Source organism: Bacillus rossius, chromosome 6 (assembly GCF_032445375.1).
Source record: "Bacillus rossius redtenbacheri isolate Brsri chromosome 6, Brsri_v3, whole genome shotgun sequence".
NCBI lineage: Eukaryota > Metazoa > Arthropoda > Insecta > Phasmatodea > Bacillidae > Bacillus > Bacillus rossius.
This window is the reverse complement of record NC_086334.1, coordinates 35,652,259-35,675,507: the sequence shown is the minus strand read 5'-3', so window position 1 is coordinate 35,675,507 and position 23,249 is coordinate 35,652,259. Positions and strand designations below refer to the sequence as shown.

Genomic DNA, 23,249 nt, shown 5'->3' with positions numbered 1-23,249 from the left:
CTACTCATCCCTTAAAGCAGAATATTGTTACTTCTTGACAACATTTTTCACACTTGACGTTCGAAATAAGAGGAAAATTACTGCCTACATCTGATTAAAGAAAAAAAGTAAACCCATTCCCCCAAACGAAGCCTCCTTGCCATGCGTGAAGCCCAGGTGACGGCCGGGTACTTCAGCTAGTTCAACATGAATGTATGGTTGCTTACTGGGATGCTAAGTAAAGTACAGGACTAGATAAAAAAAAATATCTTTGTGCAAATATGTATATTTATTCACAAATAAAATATGTTTAACAATATCGAGAACAGTGAGACACGAAGTCGTAATATCAAAATTAAAGCTTCAGATTTTTATGGAATGTTAAAACTTGAGGTAAAAAAATCTTTAATGAAATTCAGTAAAGCTGCGTCACATTTCAACACGTCACCATCCATATCACAACGCCATTATTCAGGAAAGTAAATTTAGGTGTTTGATATTCACATTCACGTTTCCCTTAAGTCTGTTTCAAAACCTTCGAATTGAATATCGCTTGAAAAAATATTTTCAGGACCATCCGGGAAATGAGATTCCAAAATGATTTTCGGCGAGAACTGGAACAGAAAAAAAATCACCAACACATGGGATTTTCAAGCAAAATTCACTCAACATTCACTACAAAAAAAAAAACACTTTTTTATTTTGATAAATTTTAGATAAAACTCGGCCATATAGCACACAGTAATTTATTTTAAAGTGTTTATTTGGCATGCATTTCTGGCGGAGTTTCTCTAGTTCACAGGTTACACCCTGGCACTTTTTAGTTTAACCCACAATTCATTCTTCTATTTTGTCACTACTTTTTGATTCTTACTAGGGTTTACTCGGAAAAATGTATCCATCCATATTAAATTATACCTAATACAAGTACGAACAGAAAAGTTTTGAAATAAATATTTTCAATTTTTTAACGAAAAAAAAAAAATACATATATTACGGCTTATTCGGAAACATGTAGGGCAAGGTTGCCTTATTCCGTGATATCCCTAACTCCGTGATAATTTTTGTTTTCCTACTCTGGGTCGAGTGGGTAGTAGCACGTAGTTCCATGAACAAGCAACAGATAGCGCGGGATGTTTTCTTTGGAAGATATGCGATGGCACTACGTTCGCGCGGTTTTTTGCTCAGACAGTGCACACTTGTTTTGAGAGTGAGTGTTTTACAGTTGTTTTTTTCATCTTTCGCACACCAGCTGAGTTATCGGTTTTTTTAATAAGGTAAGTCCATTGGTATTTACATTATTCTTACACTGTTTTTTCTGCAATGTGAGAGTGTATTTTATGTCAGTCAGTTTTTACAAATGAGCTGGTCTAAAAAAGTGTATGTGCTTTCCCGTTTCACGTTTTTTTTCGTTTCGTGTGCACTTCACTTGATGGCAACAACCAACATCAAGGGTTCGTGTATTAATATTTTTGTTGAAAACTTCTTAATGAAGGCTGTATTTTATTCTTGACCATGTGTAGCTGATCCCTATTAAGATAAAAAACATTTTCATAGGATATTAAATAGGCTTGGAACTGTAAGTTGAAGGTCTCATGCATCACACATATCACCAGAGGTTCTCCTAGTGGCTGAAGAGAATCAGATAATCATACTCACATTTCCGTCCCACACTACACATTTACTGCAACCATTGGATGTCGCTGTCTTTGGTTCCTTAAAAGCAGCATGGAGGGATGAACTCGATAAATGTATGCGAAGAAATCCAGGTAAATCTCCCAGTCGGTATGACTTCCATTCTCTATTGAATCCATCATACGAAAAGAGTTTTACGCCACAAATTATCCAAGCTGGTTTCCGTAAAACCGGGGTATTCCCATTTAACAGAGACGCCATTGCTCCTGAGGCAACAGCTCCTGCTATTGTTTCCAACAGAAATTGTGGTGAAGAAGTAGGATAGCTTGTTTCAGATGAGTCTCTATTGACCTTCCCAACCTACGAAACACCAAGTTTGCGCACACCTTCCAGGAAATCGCAGTCTGCCAAAGTTCACACAGTTTCACCAACATTGAAATCTCATGCTGGTCCATCACGCAGCCATGACACCAGTCCATCATGTAGTAAAGTTGCCAGAAGAAGCCTTCGCAAGAAGAATCAGTGCCCCAAAAATAAATCCACAATGCTATCTGTTGACAGTGACGATAATTCATTGTGTTCTATCTGTGGACATAGTTATGAATACGATGTAAAAAAAAAACACAGGTTCTAAGTGGATTCAGTGTTGTTTTTGTCTGCAATGGTACCACTATGAGTGCGATGGTATTGATGATGAATTTGATGACGATGTTTACATGTGTTCTCAGTGTTGAGAATAATTAGCCTCCAGGGAAAAGTTGTGAAAAGGTCTACTGAAGACATAAAATGTTTATAACTATCATTTCCTTTGTAAAAAGTTTCCATTTTTGGTTGTTAATACATTACTAATGATATAATTATTGCAAAAGCAACATAAATGTTTGGTTATTTTTGACTATTAGAGAGTATCACGGAATTAGGATACCACTATCACGGAATAAAGGCACTTGTCACGGAATAAGGAGCCTATGCTATTATTGATTTGAAAATTTATTCTGTTGTAATGTGTACTCAGAAACAAGTGAAAGTACACTGAACTTATTGATAATATAGTAAGTTTCACTTTAAAAATTGGTACATTTAAAAAGTCTCTCAGTAAGTTCACTGAACTGTAGTAAAATTTATTTATCACGGAATAAGGCAACCTTACCCTACCCATTCTTATTAAATTATAATACAAGTATGAGCTGAAAAGTTTTGAAAAAAATATTATCATTCTTTTAACGAACTAAATCATATACAGGAGTTTATAAAACTCCCACTGACACAACCAGTTAAGCTCTAAGAATCTTCTTAACTTCTACAGTGAGAGCATTTTAAAGACAGAGAAAAAACAAACCATCTGACTGCAGACAAATGATTGAATTAGGGCCTTACGTCTCCTCATAACCAGGGTCATTAGCGATGAAGGAAGGAGATGAGAAGGGACCATTGACGGAGGAATCCGAGGGAAAACCACACCAGCTCTCAGCAACGTCCGCCCCGGTTCCCACTGTCCCCCGCCTCACCTCGGTTGGAGGTTAGTGACGTCACCACTCGACCACCGCTGCGTCGCTCCCGACGTAAAATTATCAAATATAATAACTGATGTTTAGTTTAACATTAAACGGATTTAAATTTTTTATCTTGTACCAATATTGTTCAAATTTTATATTTCGTCTTATGTTTGTCTTTATACGTATTTCCCCTCTATGATTGTGCCTGTTTTTATGAAATTTTTGTGCATGAATGTGTTTTTGTATTTGTATAGTGCCACCTAATTTTCCCCTGACAATGTCTGTCAATATTTGTACTAAAATATCACGCAACAATTCGTAGCTAATTTTTTTTTTTTAGTCTGATTGTGTAGTGGTCACTCGGAAATAAACATGAAGTTCCCTGCCTGAAGCTGGACCCAACAATGATCCGTCTCGTCCATCTGTGACCCGTCCGTCCGTCAACAGGCCGAGCGAGTCACAATCACCAGCAACGTCCGTCAAATACTACCCCCCCCCCCCCCTTTTGATACTACTAACAGACCAAAAATCTTAAACACTGGTGAAAATTGATCTTGTATAGATACATTTATCGACCACCATGAAAGTTGAGCACTCAATAAATAATTTAATTTTTTTTCGCTCCGATATTTATTAAAATATTCTCAGTTGTTGAAAATATGTTCAAACGTGTGTTATTAACATTTAATGGAAGCAGCTAAACAAATGATTATACTTGAAAACCTCATAAGACAGTATAAGGTACACGGCGATAGGTATCTTGCTCACATTGTGGAGGTTATTTCCATCCGTCCGGCCGTCGAAAGTTAAAAGCTTGGTAAGGTTTGGACAGACGGACGGAAGGATGAGATGGATGATTGTGTGTCCAGCTTGAGGCAGGGTCAGACCAAGGAGCATGTAAGAAGATCTGGAGTGGACATGTGTAGGGCGAGAGCGAAGCCAGCCGGTTGCGAAGAAGGGTTGAAAAGAAAGAGGAAGAGAGAGTATTTCTACTGCAAACGCAGCCCCAGCCCACTTGTCCTTGAGGTTTGAGTGGCGCTGGTGTGCGGCTACAATGGTGATTTCCTGTAGCGCATATGGCTGTACAAATCGATGGAATTCCAAGCCGGATGGCGTTGCTTTTCACATGTATTAAAGATTTTTTTTTTTCATTTTTTAACTAAATTAATTCCCAAAACTTTTGAAGCATCAGAAAAAAGTGGCAAATTTTTTAAACAGAAGTAACTAATCTTCGAACTTTTCGAAAAACCTAAGAAAACTAATTAACAAAGAGAAGTTGTTTCAGTTGTAAGTATAATTCTTTACTTTTTTCATAGATTTCCAAAACGTGACGATCAACGACAGATCTGGGAAAAAGCGACAAAGTGGAAAAATTGGACTGCGTCTCCGAACCATGCATTGTGTACAGTGCATTTTGAAGACAAATGGGTCTTAAGAAGCGAAAATCTAACTCGATTAAAGGATGATATGGTGTTCGGTATATTAAGGTTTCCCTCAAAGGAACGGTTTCACAATGCTTTTAAGATAGTAGATAAATCCCAACATAAGTTTAAAACATTTCTCTTAAAAGTGTGCTTCGTAGCATTAAAAGACGTGCCTTAATTATTTTGCAAATTTATCATTGTTATGGTGACGATGTCAGGGGTTTTCGTATTTTTTTTAGAAATATAGTACACTATGTATTAGCAACTACGTTAAGAACTGTTATTTTATTCACACAGAGAAAAGAAATACAAAATGCTAAAATTTGGCGTCTGTCTTTTTATATCCTTTATAGGCTATGTGTGTTGTAACATGTATAAAAATGTTAAATATATTCAACAATATTTGGTAATTATATATATTTAAAAACTTTTATGTACGCTACTTGAAACTACGTGAAAGGTTTTCAGTCTATAAAGGCCTATTCTATGATTTTTTAAAATTATTAATTCTTATGCAAACAATTAATAAAATTGAAAGTTTCTTACATTGTCAGTATATGCAGAGCATTACAGTTATTACAAACAATTCTCTACCAGTGTTTAGCTAAGGTTTGCATGTTACGTTGGTTGAGTAAGTAGACTGGAACATGAACATGATATTGAAAAGACTTCTAACTTCTACTAATACACGTATATTACAAGAGATTTGTAATAGATTAAATGAAGTAAGTAAGAATTAGTTTTTTATAAACGTTGTGTATGAAATTATAAAATTTGAGAAGTATAATAACAAAAAGAAGTGCGTTACGAAGACATATGTCGGTAGTGTTACCCACTGAAACATTATTCCCACTTCAACTCTCTGTAAAAATAAAAGTATGGGGTTGAATGCGTCAAGAGTGGTATATAAATAAAATTTGAAGCTTCTTCCTAATTTCATACGCAGGTGTCCCCCACCTATAGTTGCAAACAAAAATTTTTCCTCGATGTTGAAATTTACTCTGCGTATTCACAAAAAAATTTGGCAGTAAATAGGTATTTAATTTTTAAAAATGAAAGTATTCATGTTTCGAAAAAAAGATTAAAGCGGTGTGGGGAAGAATGTTTACAGATAATCCAGTAAAATTTTCAGTTTGATTGTTTTGATAGTTTCGGAGCTGTTGCGAGTTTAGTTTGGAGGATTTTCGGCCGCGCGAGACAAGTTTGGCTCGTTTTCGTTTTCTTCCAGCGTAGGAAGCAGGGAATAAACGCCGATACCCGGCTTCACCTCGCATCCTTTGCTGGTCTTCCCTTGTCCTCTCCAGATGTATTACTGTATATTAGCTCCATGGGTCAGACCAAGGAGCATGTAAGAAGATCTGGAGTGGACATGTGTAGGGCGAGAGCGAAGCCAGCCGGTTGCGAAGAAGGGATGAAAAGAAAGAGGAAGAGAGCGTATTTCTACTGCATACACAGCCCCAGCCCACTTGTTCTTGAGGTTTGAGTGGCGCTGGTGTGCGGCTACAATGGTGATTTCCTGTAGCGCATATGGCTGTACAAATCGATGGAATTCCAAGCCGGATGGTGTTGCTTTTCACATGTATTAAAGATTTTTTTTTTTCATTTTTTTAACTAAATTAATTCCCAAAACTTTTGAAGCATCAGAAAAAAGTGGCAAATGTTTTAAACAGAAGTAACTACTAATCTTCGAACTGTTCGACAAACCTAAGAAAACTAATTAACAAAGAGAAGTTGTTTCAGTTGTAAGTACAATTCTTTACTGTTTTCATAGATTTCGAAAACGTGACGATCAACGACAGTTCTGGGAAAAAGCGACAAAGCGGAAAAATTGAACTGCGTCTCCGAACCATGCATTGTGTACAGTGCATTTTGAAGACAAAAGCGAAAATCGAACTCGATTAAAGGATGGTATGGTGTTCGGTATATTAAGGTTTCCCTCAAAGGAACGGTTTCACAATGCTTTTACGATATTAGTTACATTCCAACATAAGTTAAAAACATTTCTCTTAAGAGTGTGCTTCGTAGCATAAAAGACGTGCCTTGATTATTTTGCAAATTTATCATTGTTATGGTGATGTTGTCAGGGGTTTTCGTATTTATTTAGAAATATAGTGCAGTATTAGCAACTACGTTAACAACTGTTATTTTATTCACACAGAGAAAAGAAATACAAATTGCTAAAATTTGGCGTCTGTCTTTTTATATCCTATATAGGCTTGTTATTATATGTGTGTTGTAACATGTATAAAAATGTTAAATATACTAAACAATATTTGGTAATTATATATATTTAAAAACTTTTATGTACGGTACTTGAAACTTCGTGAAAGGTTTTCAGTCTATAAAAGCCTATTCTATGATGTTTTAAAATTATTAATTCTTATGCAAACAATTAATAAAATTGAAAGTTTCTTACATTTTCAGTATATGCATAGCATTACAGTTATTCCAAACAATTATCTACAGTGTTTAGCTAAGGTTGTTACGGTGGTTGAGTAAGTAGACAGGAACATGAACATGATATTGAAAAGACTTCTAACTTCTACTAATACACATATATTACAAGAGATTTGCAATAGATTAAATGAGGTAAGTAAGAATTCGTTTTTATAAACGTTGTGTATGAAATTATAAATTTTTAAACGTATAATAACCAAAATAAGTGCGTTCCGAAGACATATGTCGGTAGTGTTACCCACTGAAACATTATTCCCACTTCAACTCTCTGTAAAAATAAAAGTATGGGGTTGAATGTGTCAAGAGGGGTATATAAATAAAATTTGAGGCTTATTCGTAGTTTAATACGCGGGTCTCCCCCACCTATAATTGCAAACAAAAATTTTTCCTCGATGTTGTAATTTACTCTGCGTATTCACAAAATGTTTTGGCAGTAAATAGGTATTTAATTTTTAAAAATGAAAGTATTCATGTTTCGAGAAAAAAATTAAAGCGGTGTGGGGGAAAATGTTTACAGATAATCCAGTAAAATTTTCAGTTTGATTGTTTTGATAGTTTCGGAGCTGTTGCGAGTTTAGTTTGGAGGATTTTTCGGCCGCGCGAGGCCAGTTTGGCTCGTTTTCGTTTTCTTCCAGCGTAGGAAGCAGGGAACAAACGCCGATACCCGGCTTCACCTCGCATCCTCTGCTGGCCTTCCCTTGTCCTCTCCAGATGTATTACTGTATATTAGCTCCATGGCTCGACCGAGCGGCCGGACTGGGAGCACCAACAGGGGGGGGGGGGGGGAGAAGAGAGAGAGAGAGAGAGACGGGAGTGCCCCGAGGAGAAGCAACAGGCCACGGAAACTGCCGCCACGGCTGGGGGAGGACGGACAGCGGGCCACACCTTCTTGGCCCGCGCGTCAGCGAGGCGGAACTCCCTGAAGAAGGCGGTGTGCTCGAGCGCGGCCAGGCTGCGCAGGCGCGCGCGCGGGCCTGGTTCCAGCAGGCGCCGCAGGAGGTCGCGCGCGGCGCCCTCGGGCAGCGAGGCGGGCGGCGCGTGGTCGCCCGCCGGGGGCTGCAACAGCCGGGACCCACCCCGCTCACACCCACGTCCTCACACGCTTGTTTTTGTCTGCTCAGTTACAAACTAGATAGCTGGCATTTTACACACATGTTAAGTTCTGGTACAATACATTCATTTGACACACACACTCACATACTCAGATGCTGCAATTTTGAATTTTCGCAGCCACCTTGAAAAAAAAAACCGTTATTATTATTAGCTACCCAAAATTTAAGGAAATTTTAAAATTCATAAATAGATTAATTCCGCCATTTCGAATTGTCCCCCATCTTTAAATGCAGTAATTATCATCAAAATTTTAAAAAAAATTGTAAGAATTTATTAAAAAAATTACTTAAATATATGTTCATAAAAAATAGACACCTGGGTTCGAACCAAGTTTTTTTAATTATCTTTGAAAGATTTGTGCAATGGGAGTGCATGACTTGATGTAGGCTTTTGGACATACGCCATTGCTTAGCACATGTATGTCTGCAGAAGAAAACTAAAAAAAAAACACACAAATGACAAAAAACACAAATTAAGCAAAAATTGCTGTTGTCAGATTTAACGCCACACAATATTCCACAACAGGAATATGGTCAACAAACAAGGAAAAAACAAAGAAAAATGGACTAACAGAACGAAAAAAAAAAAACCACAAATGATGACAGCACAAAAATTCCAAACCCAAAAAAATTCAACACAACAGTTGAAACGAGACAAAAAACACAGCAAAACGAAAAGACGAAACAAACACTATAGTTAAAAACAAATGATGACAGCACAAAAAATATTGAACCCAAAAAATTCAGCACAACAGTCAAAACGAGACAAAAACACGACCAAACGAAAAGACGAAACAAACACAACAGTTTTCTAAAACAGAAACAAGCGACGTTTCGGGAACTGCTATCTGCTCCCGTCCTCAGGCAGAGACGCACATGGTAAGGAAACATTGGTGCGACTGAGAAGAGGCTGGAAAAATGAGGGTATTTATCAGAAAATGGACTACATCTTGCTCAGCCAATGGCAGACAAGCTGACTCCTCATTGGCTGTGCACCATGGAGTTAAAGCAGATTGGTTATTGTAGGTTGAGTATTGGCTATTGTTTTGTGCTGCAGGGATGTTTCTCTCTTAATCAAAGGGATCCACATATTTTTTAATTCAATGCTCTGCTGGCTGAAAATATTTTTATTGCTAATAATGAAAGCTGATTCTTTGATTGTCCTTTTTATTTTATCGGGTTCCTGTATGAGTGGTGTGGAGTCTTCCCAGAGAATTTTGTGGCTATGTTCCCATGTATGTTCAGTAAGTCTGGATTTTAGGGTTTCACCCTTCTTGCAGTTGTTTTTGTGTTCTTTGATTCGGTTGGATAGAGCTCTGCCAGTTTCACCTATGTACACGTGGCCACATTCACAGGGGATCTTATACACACAGTTGTGGGTTTGTAATTTTTCTGTGGCTGGTTTCACCTTTGTAACAATGCTTTTAATAGTAGATTTAGAACGGAAAGCTGTTTTGAGTCCATATTTGTTTCCCAGGCGTCTTATTTTTTCTGAAAGCCCTTGAACATACGGAATGACTAGAGTTCCTGCCGGTTTATCGGTTTCTGTGGGTTTGAGTGTTTTGTTGGATTTCATATGCTGTTTGATGGTGTTAGCAGGGTAACCATTGGCTATGAGTTCCTTTTTTATATGATTGTGTTCAACCGCAATAGATTTCTCATCAGAACAAATAATCTCGGCTCGGTTGGTTAGTGTGTGAATTATGCCAGTTTTTGTTGTTTTGGGATGGTTGGATGCAAAGTTAAGGTATTGGCCTGTGTGCATAGGTTTCCTGTATACTTTGGTTTCCAGACTGTTGTTTTTTCTGCTGACTAGTACGTCCAGGAAAGGAATGCTACCATTGGTTTCTTTTTCATAGGTGAACTTTATTGATGGCTTCAGAGAGTTAAGGCGGTTCACAAATTCCTCCAAAGTTTCAAGTCCATGTTGCCAGACAGTGAAGGTGTCGTCTACATAACAGAGCCAGATTTTATGGAGGGATATTACTTTTGCTAAGTGATTCTTGCTCAAAGTTTTCCATAAATATATTGGCCATAAATGGTGAAAGAGAAGAGCCCATTGCCATGCCATCGGTCTGTTTGTAGAAAATATCCTTGAACTGGAAATATGTCGCGGTGACACAGAGGTAATCATTTCCATGATGGATGGGATTGGTATTACAGTTCTGTCCTTTAAAGTTGGATCAGCCTCCAATTTGGCTTTGACAATGCTGAGTGTTTCGGCTACTGGTACATTGGTGAAGAGGCTTTGGACATCAAAACTCACCAGGGTACCGTTGTTTTCTATTTTCAGTGTTTGGACTATAGAAATAAAATGATTGGAATCTTTGACAAAAGTATCTGTCTGTCCTGCTAGTGGCTCAACAATTTTCAGGAGGTATTTTGATAGTTTCTGGCATGGGGCATTAGAACAACTGATGATCGGGCGCAGAGGCATGTCCGGTTTATGAATTTTTGGAAGACCGTAAATGTGGGGTGCTTTACTGCTGTGTGGCGTCAGTTCTCATCTAGTTTTGTCTGGGATGTGATTCTGATGTTTTTTTAGAGTTTGGTACACTTTTCTTTCAATGCTGGCTGTGGGGTCTTTTACCAGTTTTGTATATTGATCTGTGGTGATCAAATCAGTAATTTTTTGGTCATAGTCTGTTTTGTCAAGTATGACTGTAGCACGACCCTTATCAGCTGGGAGGATTACAATGGTATGGTCGGATTTCAGAGATTTGATGGCCTTGAGTTCATCAGGTGGCAGATTTGGTTTAGGTGGACCAGCTGAGGTGATTGCTGTACACACATTCCAACGAAATTCATCTTGTTTGGCGGCAGGAAGTTTGTATATTGCGCTCTCAACTGATGAAACTATGCCAAGTGCAGGAATGTGTCGTGGAGCAATGCTGACAACAGAAATTTTAGCTTGATTTGTGTTTTTTGTCATTTGTGTTTTTTGTAGTTTTCTTCTGCAGACATACATGTGCTAAGCAATAGCGTATGTCCAAAAGCCTACATCAAGTCAAGTTTTTTTACTATCATTTTTATTGGTGGCGAAATTAAGGCGATACGCCTTTTCCTTACACTTAACCACTTTGTCTGCCGTTACATCATACATTTAAATTTTACAAAAATATGTTTAATATACGATAAACTGGGTAATAAGATAGAAAGTAGAACTAAGCTTTAACTAAATGTTCAAAGATAACAGATAGTCATTAGAAAATTAAACCAAAAAGTTAGTTTACAGGTAGCTAATAAAAAATCAAGCATTGGAATACACTCACTGGAAATTAACATAAAAAATCCAGCCGTACTGAAAAAAAAATATTAAGTAATATTACATTAAAACCAGTCACTCACACATTCACAACAGATTCAAACAGTATGTAAGCCGCGAAGTGATTGTGATAGGTAGCTGTTCCAAAGATTTTTATTTCAGCATGTGTTTGAAATTGGCTAGTTTTTTTGATTGGCATTTCACCTGGTCTAGTTCATTCCAAAGCCTGATGTAGGTAAACAGAGACAGATACGTCATTCCCATATTGGAGAAATTTCCTTACTTCAGGATGGTGCGTCTCTATAAACCTACCAACCTTAGTCAGTAAAGATGCGGAACAAAACCATCAATTGATACGTAAGAAAAGAAGCATTTTTGATATGTAGTAGTGCCTATCAGTAGCGTACGCACAAAAAATGGGGGGAGGGGAATGGGAAAAATAACTCACCAAATACTTTATAAAAAAAAATACAACAACAAAATGAAAGAATTCTAAAGCAAATACAGCTAATAGGTTCTATAGCTATCCCCCCGCTTTTTTTCAAGGAATTTAAAATATGCTGACGCTCTTAGTGCCTATATCCTGCATATTAATGCCAATAACTAAAACAAACGTGTTAAATGTTTATAGTGTTTTTCCATTTATTTTACGGCCCTTTTCCCATTTTAGAAACGAATTCAATATTATAATTGTCAACAAAAATCAAGTAAGTATGCACGTCACTATAAACATCTGACACAAAAGCCAAATCAATGTTAACAGTATGACCACCCTTTCGAATAGCTTTGTACATGATCACATTAATTGTGATAATTAAGATACACCAAAATTAAGCAGCTTTAGGGCCTATAACCAATGAATATTTAAGGATGCAAAAGACGATTTTTAGTTCATGGTTAATTTTTTTTTTTCGCTCGAATACAAAGCATACCTATAAATAATACGGCTAGTGGCATTATTATGATGTTGGTAATAGCTTAGGGACTAACTTAAAGAAAATGAGCTCCGTAGTCCCTATTTAGTGCAAGCCTGCCAACCATCCGCTCCGTAGAACTGGGAACAGTCGGGAGATGTAGCTGAAAATTAACGCTGCAAACAATACGCATCTTCATCTAAACATTGCCTAATACACGTGCAGACAAATTAACAACAAATTAGTAGCAATATTTACAATTTAATGCGTCATATGAAAATAATAATTGTTTTAATTTATCCCCCACCTAAGTTATTTTAATATGCACGTTAGAAAAAAACAAAATACGCAAATTTCTCACTTTCACAAACTCACCGCAAGATTTCAAGCATACACTGTAAAATTGTTTTTTGAACTCTTACAAGGATAGTCCTGAGAAACTCAGTTGCCAAACATATCACTTGTAAAATTGTGAAGCAGGGCTTTGTACCATTTGCAATATTACTAAGCTCTGCCTTGCAGTTTTAAACGCGATATCGTGCCCATATATATATATATATATATATATATATATATATATATATATATATATATAAATTTTTGATGATGGTTTTGGGGTTTTTGGTCCATGAAACGAAAAACGATATAAAAAAGTTTCCCGAAGTCGCACCATGGTAACGGCTACAATAGGTAGTATTTCTTTGAAATATCCACCTGATTACGTGATATACAAAATCATTGCATTCATTTGGAGGTTATAATTATTCCACCCGTCATTCCGTCAAAAAAAAAAAAGCACGAAGTTACCAAAGCTCTTGAGGACGGACAGATGGCTATTCTTCGGGCCACGTGACTGGCCGCACGGAATGCGAGGCCGGTTGTGTTATCATTGCCCCTGTCTGGCCGCAGTTGTCGCAGGACTGCTTGAATCTGTGTGTTAATGTGCGAGTGACTGGTTTTAATGTAGCAGCACATTCCCCCCCCCCCCCCACCACCAAGGTTTTGATACTATTTGCTGTATGTTTAATTACTTTCCTTTTTATGTATGTCTATGCTTAGTTTTTTAATTACTTTAAATTAGTTATGGTTGAATCTTTTGTAATAGTTGATATTTCTACATTTAGTTGAAATTTTAATTTGTTCTCTTAATATTTAGTCAACATCTGCTTATATCATGCTTAATTTTTAATACTCCACTATTTGATGTAATAGCAGAAAAGTGGTGGTTAAGTGTAATAAAAGGCGTACCGCCTCAACTTCGCCACCAATAAAGGTAATAAGTAAATAAATAAACTCGCTCGGGGTGCCGCGCCGCTGTGTCGGAGCGCGCTGGGGGGGTGGAGGGGTGGAAAGGGGGTGGAGGGGATGGAAGGGGGAAGGGAGGAGGATGGAAGGGGAAGGGAGGAGGGTGGAAGGGGAAGGGAGGAGGGCGGAAGGGGGAAGGGCGGAGGGACGTGGACTGCGGCCGGGGCGTTCACCCGCCGCCAGGTGGGGCGACCACCTGCCGGGGGCTTGCGCAACAGCCCTGCGGTACCACGCAGCCGTCGACGAGATCACTCGCCGCGAGTCCGTCAACTCGTCCATTGCAACCAACAAATCATTTCTTATAAACCATTTTTATTTTGACGTGACAACGTCTGATAAATCGATGATCGCCGGCTGCACGCACGGAAAAAGTGTGTCCCGTCACGCTCATTGTACGCTTGCGCCGCATCTATCTCTCTTCCACTCGATTGGAACAACGAATGTTTTGACTTTTTCGAGGCACATTAAACTTGAAACACTCCCATTCGTTTCCTACTTTTCCTATCATCGTCCTATCCTTAACAGAATAACACAGATTGGAAGAAGTTAAATAGCAAACATGTATAAAAGTTATAGTTAAATTAATCTCTTCGTTAAAGTAATAAACATTTTTGAATTAATGAGTGCAAATAAAAGTAAATTTATCGATTAAAGTGTAAATTCGATTTCACTCCTTCTTTGTATCCATACAAAATAGTGATAATTAAATAAAAAAATTATTCAATTTTATTCATAAAAGTATGCAATCATTTCATCAATGTTTTGTTATGACGTCACGTTAAACTATCACCCGTAAACCGACTTTACAGACAACAATTTTTTTTCTTCACAATTGAATTTTAAAATAAAACTGAGTGTCACTAACATCTCAGGTAATAGCAGACTTTTAGAACTCCAACGCTGACGCTTGAGAAAAGCATATATATATATATATATATATATATATATATATATATATATATATATATATATATATAATAATTTTGATAATTTCTTCATAGGTCAATTGTTTGACGATTTCGCTAAAAACAAGTCATTACTAAGTATATATTAATGTAATTTAATACACGGAACATACATGTCAAATTTGTACTAATGACATACACATGTGCAAATAACAGTTCCTGTGTACGAGGCCTGTCGGGCTGTAATGGGGAGGAAATTATTATTATTATTGTAGTCCACTAATAATTACAATAAAATTCCAAAAAAAATCTCTCCGTAACATTATGTAGCTAAGTTGCTATAGTTATCTTATTCTGTCTTAACTTTTTAAAATTCTGTAATGGAGGGGACCTCCCCTCTGACCGCGCCCTTGTGACCCTTTGCGGCGATGCGAGTCCGATTTTCCCAAGTCGAACCCCACTAGTGGGGAATCGTGGCGGACGTTGCTGTGGGTTTTCTCGTCGGGATGTCACTCCGTCAATGCTACATTAGCACCTCATCACTAGAGCCACGCAAAGTTTCGCGGATTCATTTAGTCGCAAGCTAGAATGCAAACCCTCCACACTGTCGCACTGTGTTCATGTTTGGACCGCAGCTATTTGGACACGCCCCTCTACGACCGTGAGCCAACGATGTCCAGCTAGGAGAGAAGTAAACGAATCAGGTAGTGCCAAATAACAAGGATAAAAATGTTCTCGCTAAGAAATCAACCAATGGGAAAGTAAACATGGGTCGAGCACACCTATAACTTTGAATTCTATCCTGAGACCAGAGGAATCCGCGAAATTTCCAAGACTCTACTCATCACATTCCATTGCCTCTAATGACCTCGATATCGACGAGACGTCAGCTCATTTCAGTTACGCGCCCGCTAGGGGAGATGCGCAGGGGCTGGAAATCCACCTATCCGCTACACATCACAGGTGCGAGCTCACATACAAACTTTCTTCGATAGAGGAAGAAAGGAACGAAAGGGGTCATAATGATGGCGATAGAATGTATCCTCTGTTATGTGACTTTTTATACAAGCCCGGCAAAGAATCTTCAGACTTTTGAGAGCTGAATATGTCCATAAAACTAACAAAATAACCACCGATACACGATTAGCTAGCCTGGTGCTGCACGCTTGTGTGTTTGTTTTGTTTTTTTACATCACAATATTCGACTGTCAATCAATTCTCTCCTTATATGAAACACTTTACGGGAAATATGAAAAATTATGGAAGGGGGGATTGTTGGAGATACCACCAAAATTGGAGACTAACAGACATCCTATAGCGACGCTTAAAGCAGGGGGTTAATTTTTACATCGAGAAAATTTTGTTTCAGATATATTTCGCGGAACATTCATACATATACCTATGTCACTATCTTGTTATTTCAATTCAAAATATGTGCGCTGTTCTTTGAATATTTAGGATAGTACCATTTATTCAGTCCATATATATATATATCACTCAGAGGTGTGACGGCTTGCCTCTCGTTGGGCTATCTGACTTCCTGTAGCCATCTTGCCCCACGAAGCAATACCAACTTCTGAACTGCGGGTCCCGCATAAGGGCACCAGCTTATGTACCGTCACACCATTGTGATCGCACGTCTTTCAACAACCGAGAGACGCCTAGTTACGCGCGAAATTCAAATTTCTGTGCCATACGGTTCGAGCCTGCAATTATCAAGGTCGCGTTTCCGGATGTATGTTCTTCAAAAAATTACAAAAAATTGGTTGCCTGTAAAGTCGGTTTACGGACGATAGTTTATCGTGACGTCATAACAAAACATTGATAAAATGATTGCATAATTTATGAATAAAATTGAATCATTTTAATTTTAATAATAAAAGAATAAATACTTGAAATTATACTAGTAATCAGATTTTTAAAATGCAAGAATAATTAACCTTTATTGCCGAAATTGTTGTTGTAATAAGCAATGAAAACCACATTAACTTTTCACTTCACTTTATAAACAGTCGAGTGGAAGTTAGATAGATGCGGCGCAAGCGTACAATAAGCGTAACGGGACACAGCGTAACGGAACAATGTGCGTAACGGGACACTTTTTCGTACGTGCAGCCGGCGTTCATCAATTTATTAGACGCTGTCACGTCAAAAAAAAAAGTTTTTTTTTTCGCATTCGCTGCCACAAAAAAAAATTAAAAAAAAAAAATTCATAAGAAATTCCACATAAATTTTCAAACAAACATGTGCTGGCAACGTTTTCCGTGAAATCACGACCATCCAACTTTGACGAACTTTGCTGCCCCCTGGTTGGACGCACGAGGTCCAGAAGCGCGGAGGCGCTAAGGGCGACACTGACTCGCGCATCACACGCCTCTTCGCCTCTACGCGCCAGGCACCGAACTGGCGTGCAGTCTTAGCGTCGGTAACGCGCCTCTATGAAACGTAGAAAGGCGACCCTATATCCCTCATGATTCCGTGTTTGAAATTTTTCTTAGCCAAAAACTTCCTTGAAAAAAGAAACTTCGTTTTTAGCCTTCTTCGCTGTAAAAAAAATGTTAAAGACGAAACTATGAAACGAAACTTGTATATGCATGTGCAATAGTTTCTTAAATGCTATTCGCAATCATAAACTTTCAATAAATATTGAGCGGTTTGTAAAAAGCAAAAAAGCGCGTTAACATAGGATAGGGACGCATTTCCCGTCATGTATTCCTACACGCCTTGTATACTTTGCAACTAAAATGGAAATGTAGACCAGCGGGATTTCCCAAAGCGCAGATAATATCTCACATGCAATGGCCGTACTAAAAATACCTTTACGTACCTATAAATAAATGTCACGTCGGAAGGGAACACAGTTTTATTTAAACACTCAAGTTATAATATTAACAAAAACACAGGCGGATCCGGAATACCGGCAGGAACTTCCGGTGTTCTTTTATTCGGGTTGTTCCCACAGTTTGGTCACGCAGGCCGTGCTTCCGCTGGTGTTTGGGTCACGCGGAATCTGACCACGCACAGAGAGCTGCTGAAGATGTCCTTCACCCAGCTGAACTCGAGGTCCTGTCTCACTTCCCACGTTGGTTGGTCAATTTTATTGTCGCTACTTAATATTTGAAGACTCTTCCTGTGAATTTAACACAACTCCCTTGCATTTTACGTTTCGTCTCAAATATCCTTAACTGACAGATACCGTAGCGCTAAACACGAAACGCAATCGATTGTGATTTTGATCACTTGCGTAACACTTTACAGCTCGAAAAGAACGTTTACTATCTCTTGCGAGAAATTTTGTTTCTAAAAAAAATATAATAACAATATGCGTGAGATCTATCGGAAACTACTGACAGGAAAATAATTAATAGAAGTGACAAGAAAAAAAAGAAATAACCAACTCAGTGTGTCAGATCGAGCCTTAAAAATGTTAACAGGTTGACAGGCCGACCAACTGCGGTACTACCAAAAGCCTACGGGGAAAAAAAACAACATATACATCCACCTGATTTGCATTGCAGACTAGTCATGCATGCACGAACCGGTTATTTTATTTTCGGAGGATGACCCGAAAATAGCTGTAACGGTCACTACTGGCATCGTTACCGCCGCGTAAATGAGCAGTTCGCTCTGCCGCATTCCGCAGGGGGCAGTCCTGGAATTTCTGGAAAAACACGTGGAGCTGTTAGCTTCGACCCGAGCCCGCGGGGACACGAGAAACCTTTGCATTCACTCACCCCGAGTAAGATGCCCCGTATAATCCGCGTTCGTGATATTTATTTTTTCCTTGCCCCCAAACCATTGTAAAAAAATAAAGTTAGAATAATTCTCTTAGGCACATAAATAAAATCCTTGCAAATATGTCATCCGTTATTTTTCTTTTTCTGAAAGGGTAGGTTTTCACATGTCAGTGTGATTAAAAGTAGTAAAGTCAGTTTGATAAACAATACGAAAAATCGTTTTGAAAGTATTTAAATCCTTAAAAAAATGGTTTTTGATTTTTTTTTTTCCCCGGCGAGGTAGGTTTTCGCATGTCTAGGCGATCGTTACTAAAATGAAAGGTACGTTGGATTACGACCCCATCATTAAAAATACTACAAAATCGCGAAAATGTGTATATTCAGAAAAAATTGTGTGCGCGTGGTATTTTTTTTTTCGACAGAGAAAAAAAGTTTCACGAGCGAGAGGCCAACATCGGATGTTCGATATTGATCGGGGGCCTGTGAATCATAAGCTTCCCCACTGTGACACGGTCAGAACTCTGGAAATGACCCCAACTTACTTGAAAGTGTGCCAGCCATCTTAAAGTACCATGTTGCTTCATGGCCAAAGTGACTTCAAACAATTGAAAAATCTGAAGAGTTGCTTTACACGTATACTAATTATTGTTTGATTATACGTCCGCTGCACTTTGAAAACACAACTGCAAAGCTGTCACAATGACAGGACGGACACGACACGACACGACACGACACGACACGACACGACACGACACGACACGACACGACAGGACCGACACGCTCTGTAGCCAATCAAAGACAAAGTCACCGTGACGTCAACACGAAAGAAAAGAAGCAAAGAAAATCTGAAACCTTACGAAACTAAACTTCAAAAATTATCACCTACTTGGTAAATCCTCACGCTGAAAAAACGAAATGTCGTTTTACGTTGGTTACACTTTCAAATTTGTAGTGTGCCTTCTACTGTTTATTACGTTCATTTTTAATTTTTAGCTTAGCTAACAGCGGAATTATTATGTGACGCTTATCGACATTATGTGTAGCTTGCTTCTTCTTATCTAAAGTAAACTTAATCTCACTTTGTGTAACAGACTACACAATGTTATATTTTTATGCACTTCAGCTATCATCAGGAAAGCCTACATTGTGTTTACCGCATATTAAACTGCATTTTATGGACGCATTTGGCATGGGAAGATTTTCCGACAGCCAATTTAGAGTTCGTGGTATTGTGACCCTAGGCTACTGATTCTGACGTGATGGAACGATGTACGTCATATAATCGGAATTGTCGTGTCGTGTCAATCATGACCTTGTGACTGCAGCTTAAAAAAAAAAGCAATCAAACGTATTAATTAAACTTCAGTCCAGCGCTAATATAAATATTGTACATCTAAATATAGACTTCTGCGCGTCATTATGTCGACAACTTCACAAAACCTTACTTAGAAACCTATCTTGTTTTCCACTTTTCAACTACTGGCAACATCTGGACAAAGTGGTTTCATATTTTAACATTGCATTAGTGATTGAAAAAGGGGGGGGGGGGGGAACTACGCAAGAATACAAAGGTGTTCATATTATCCGGAATCCAACCTAACGAATTAAATTATCCGCCAGGGGCAGCAGCGCGGTCGAGAGGTCGTGGCCAGAAGAGGAACTATCAGAGGGCTGCTCGGAACCTACAGACAAAGGAAGCAGTCGGGAAACCTCGGGCTATAATCCCATCTCCTTCGCTCTTCGTGCACGGCAGGGAAATGTAAATAGGTTTCTTGGAAGGCACCGTTCTTTTGTTTTACGATCACAGATGAACATCGCCTGCGCCCTGACAGACAATGGAAAGCACAACACAGTTCATAAAATCGCTTTACAGTATCTGTTTAAAACGTGTGTGTACGGTTAACAGAAGTACACGATCTTTTTTTTTTTTTTTTTTAAGGTACAAACCATTAATAAAATTACACTATTTTAATAACGTGTTTTTTTTTCTTTCTTTTTTTTTTTTTTTTTCGTGCTTCGTGTTTTTCGGACTGAGCAGATAGTACCAGTTTACGAGGATTACGAAGGAAAAAAAAAATTAGTCCTTGATTTCCGAATCAACGAAAAAATTACAGTGGTTGATAAACGTAGCGATTATAATATCGTAATATCGTAAATATAAAGCCGTACTGATTCCAAAAAAACTTTGACGCACATTTCGACACGCTTTGTGGTTCGTAATAAAAAATAGCAGTTTCATCACTTCGTGTTTTTATTTTATTTTATACCCGATGCTGAGGGATAAAAAAAAAGGAAATAACTTAAGAAAAAACCGTCAAACTAGGTACGCTCATTTTTGATCGAACAAATACTGGAAACAAATAAATGAATATTTAGAAAAAAAAAGTACACTTGTAGCCATTTTTTTTATGTCGCAAGTCACGAAGAAACTGCACAGATAATTTATTTGCATTTCAGTGTTGGTGGTTTAGCGTCAAACACAGTTTTTTTTGTTACAGTTTATTGCACTTACGACTAGAAACACAACTGTTACAAATTTATTATATTATATTAATTTTACACAGTCCAAACTAACATCCTGCAAGCAAACCAGCCCATTTCAATTATTATATTGGGCCCTCTCTTAGTGAATGCACTAAAATAAGCATTCGTTAGTTACAAGTGGTCTTGCGTAGGATTAAAACAGATCAATAGAAACTAAGAAAATTTTAAATTTCATTTAATCAACCATCTCCGTCTGAAGTGTCGCCTGGTGTGCCGTCTCAATATAACTTTATTGGTTATAAACACAAATTCATAAACCCTGACAGGCTACTATTAAACGCAGAAAACTCGGAAAATAGATCGCAAGGTTTCCTTGTATTTCTGGAAGCCCGGCACACCTTGCAGCGGGGGAGTGTTGAAGGGGGAGGGGGAGGGGGAACACACTTGCGTCTCGCGCCTGTTGCGTCTCGAAAGTCCCTCGCTTGGTTCGGGTCGTTACCACAACTGCCGTAATACCACAACACCGAACGTACAATAACGCCGAATACCATAACGCCGAATGCCAAATTGACCGCAACGCCGACAGCTAGAAAACTGCTGTTTACCACACAACGCCGAAATACAGTAACGCCAAAAATGTTGAGGCAGGGGGGGGGGGGGGCACAGGAGCAAAATGAAAAACAACTGAATGAATTTGTGTGCTAACCTTACCTAACCTAACCTTTGTGGCAGTCCTGCAATGACATTTTTCGGCGTTAATGTATTTCGGCGTTGTGGTTACCTACACAGCAGTTTTCTAGCTGTCTGCGTTGTAGTCAATTTGGCATTCGGCGTTATGGTCTTCGGCGTTATTGTATTTCGGCGTTGTGGTGCGTCCCCCTTGGTTCGCGGGGCTGGACGCTTGTGACAAGAACGAGGAGGGGGGGGGGGGAGGGCACTCTGGTATTCCTCGCGCGCCTGCGCCTTGGCAGTGACGCGCCTGATGTCCGTCGCGACCCGCGCCATTAGCCAAGGTCGCACGTCGCTGGCCAGCTACGCCCTGCGACCGGCCGACCGAACATCCCAAGAACACAAAAGGCCCGCGTTTTTAGGAACTCGCACGTATGTGCACGATGCGTGCAGTATAGTCCAATTCTGCATGCAAATAATAAACCTTAACAAAATAATGAAAAAAACAAAAAACAAACTGGAGTGATATTTAAAACACGGCCGTTAAAGTATGAATTCCATTAATTAAAAAAAAAATGTACGTAAATACTCAGTACTCAATGTACGGAAACATTACCTCACAAACACTCCCATGAAACGGCTAGGAGACTACAAAACCTTTCACAGACACTCCCTGACAGCGGAAAAAAAAAAAAAAATTATAAACACAATTCCATCATTAATAATATTCACAATAAATAATTGTTTTTAATGATATGGAACATGATTCAAAATCAATAAATATAATATAAGATTTAAAAGCATGTTATAATTTTTATTAGTATTTAGATTTTTTTTTAATCCTGTGAAAATTTAGTCGCATGGTGCGCGAGCACTGTAAAAATGCACTCTCGTCATTTTTTAATAACGCGCCTAAAGAATAAGTATATCTTCAAAAAATTATACAAAAATATAAATTTATAAAGAATCAATGCAAGAAACTGCGCAAATATTTAACTCAAACTCTTCCAGACTTACTGCATCGCCCGAATGTTTTTTTCTCTCGATGATAGTTCCTTTCAATCCCACCACTGTACCAGAGTCGTGTATAACACAAAAAAAAGTTTTTGTGATAAAACCACATGCACAGCCAAGAGGCGTAGTTAAATTTCGAAGTAGGTACCTATTTATTCTGGAAATATTTTGGAAATTTCTATAAACTTCTGGACCAATAGAAGAACTTAATTTACATAAAATATTTATGTTCTCCAATATTACAAAATGATCGATTAAATAACTGCCCATTTTTTCATGCAGCGAAAACATTACTAATATTTTTAACTCAATGCATCCAGCATTGAATAGCTACAAATTATGCCAACTAAGATAATTATTCCATTTATTTTAACCTTAAAACATTATTTTTCATCCCTTACAATAATAACGTGGTCGTATAAAATTTGCGTTGCACCAAGGTTTAAGATAATATTAAGATGGTTGAAAATAAATTCAAACATAATAGATATTAAGAAATTTTAGACTTTGTTTTTAAATTTCAACCCATGTTTTTACGGTAATAATTCGTTTCATCAAAGGATGTTTCAGCCAAAGTTTTAGATGAAGTTTAGGATTCATAAAATAAATTATAACAGATATAATAGTATATCTATTTTTAAAAAGTAATGACTATTTTTTAATTTCAAACCTTGTTATTTCCACTTCTCGCAGTAATGGTAAGGTAAACAAAAATTTATTTGAAAAAAGTTTTAGCGAATATTTAGAAAGATAAACAAAAATAAGAATTGATTCGATAGTGTACCGGGTAGAGAAATTTTATTTATTTTCTCATTCCAACCCCAGGTTTTATTAACCCCTTTCAATAATGGTT

General features: G+C 38.0%; 1 protein-coding gene across 3 annotated transcripts in view; it reads right to left on the bottom strand.

Annotated features, from left to right (window-relative positions):
• Nucleotides 1-270: 270 nt before the first annotated feature.
• LOC134533026 (serine/threonine-protein kinase S6KL) overlaps nucleotides 271-23,249 on the bottom strand; it is a 470,077-nt gene continuing 447,098 nt past the window's right edge. For 2 of the 3 annotated variants that reach the window (XM_063370170.1, XM_063370169.1), the window contains exons 9-10: nucleotides 7,877-8,047; nucleotides 271-593 (exon numbers count right to left, since the gene is read on the bottom strand). In XM_063370170.1, the coding sequence (XP_063226240.1) occupies nucleotides 486-593; nucleotides 7,877-8,047 (279 nt within the window). In that variant the 3' untranslated portion in view covers nucleotides 271-485. The remainder of the gene's footprint in view (nucleotides 594-7,876; nucleotides 8,048-23,249) is intronic. The other variant, XM_063370168.1, reaches the window with a different exon arrangement.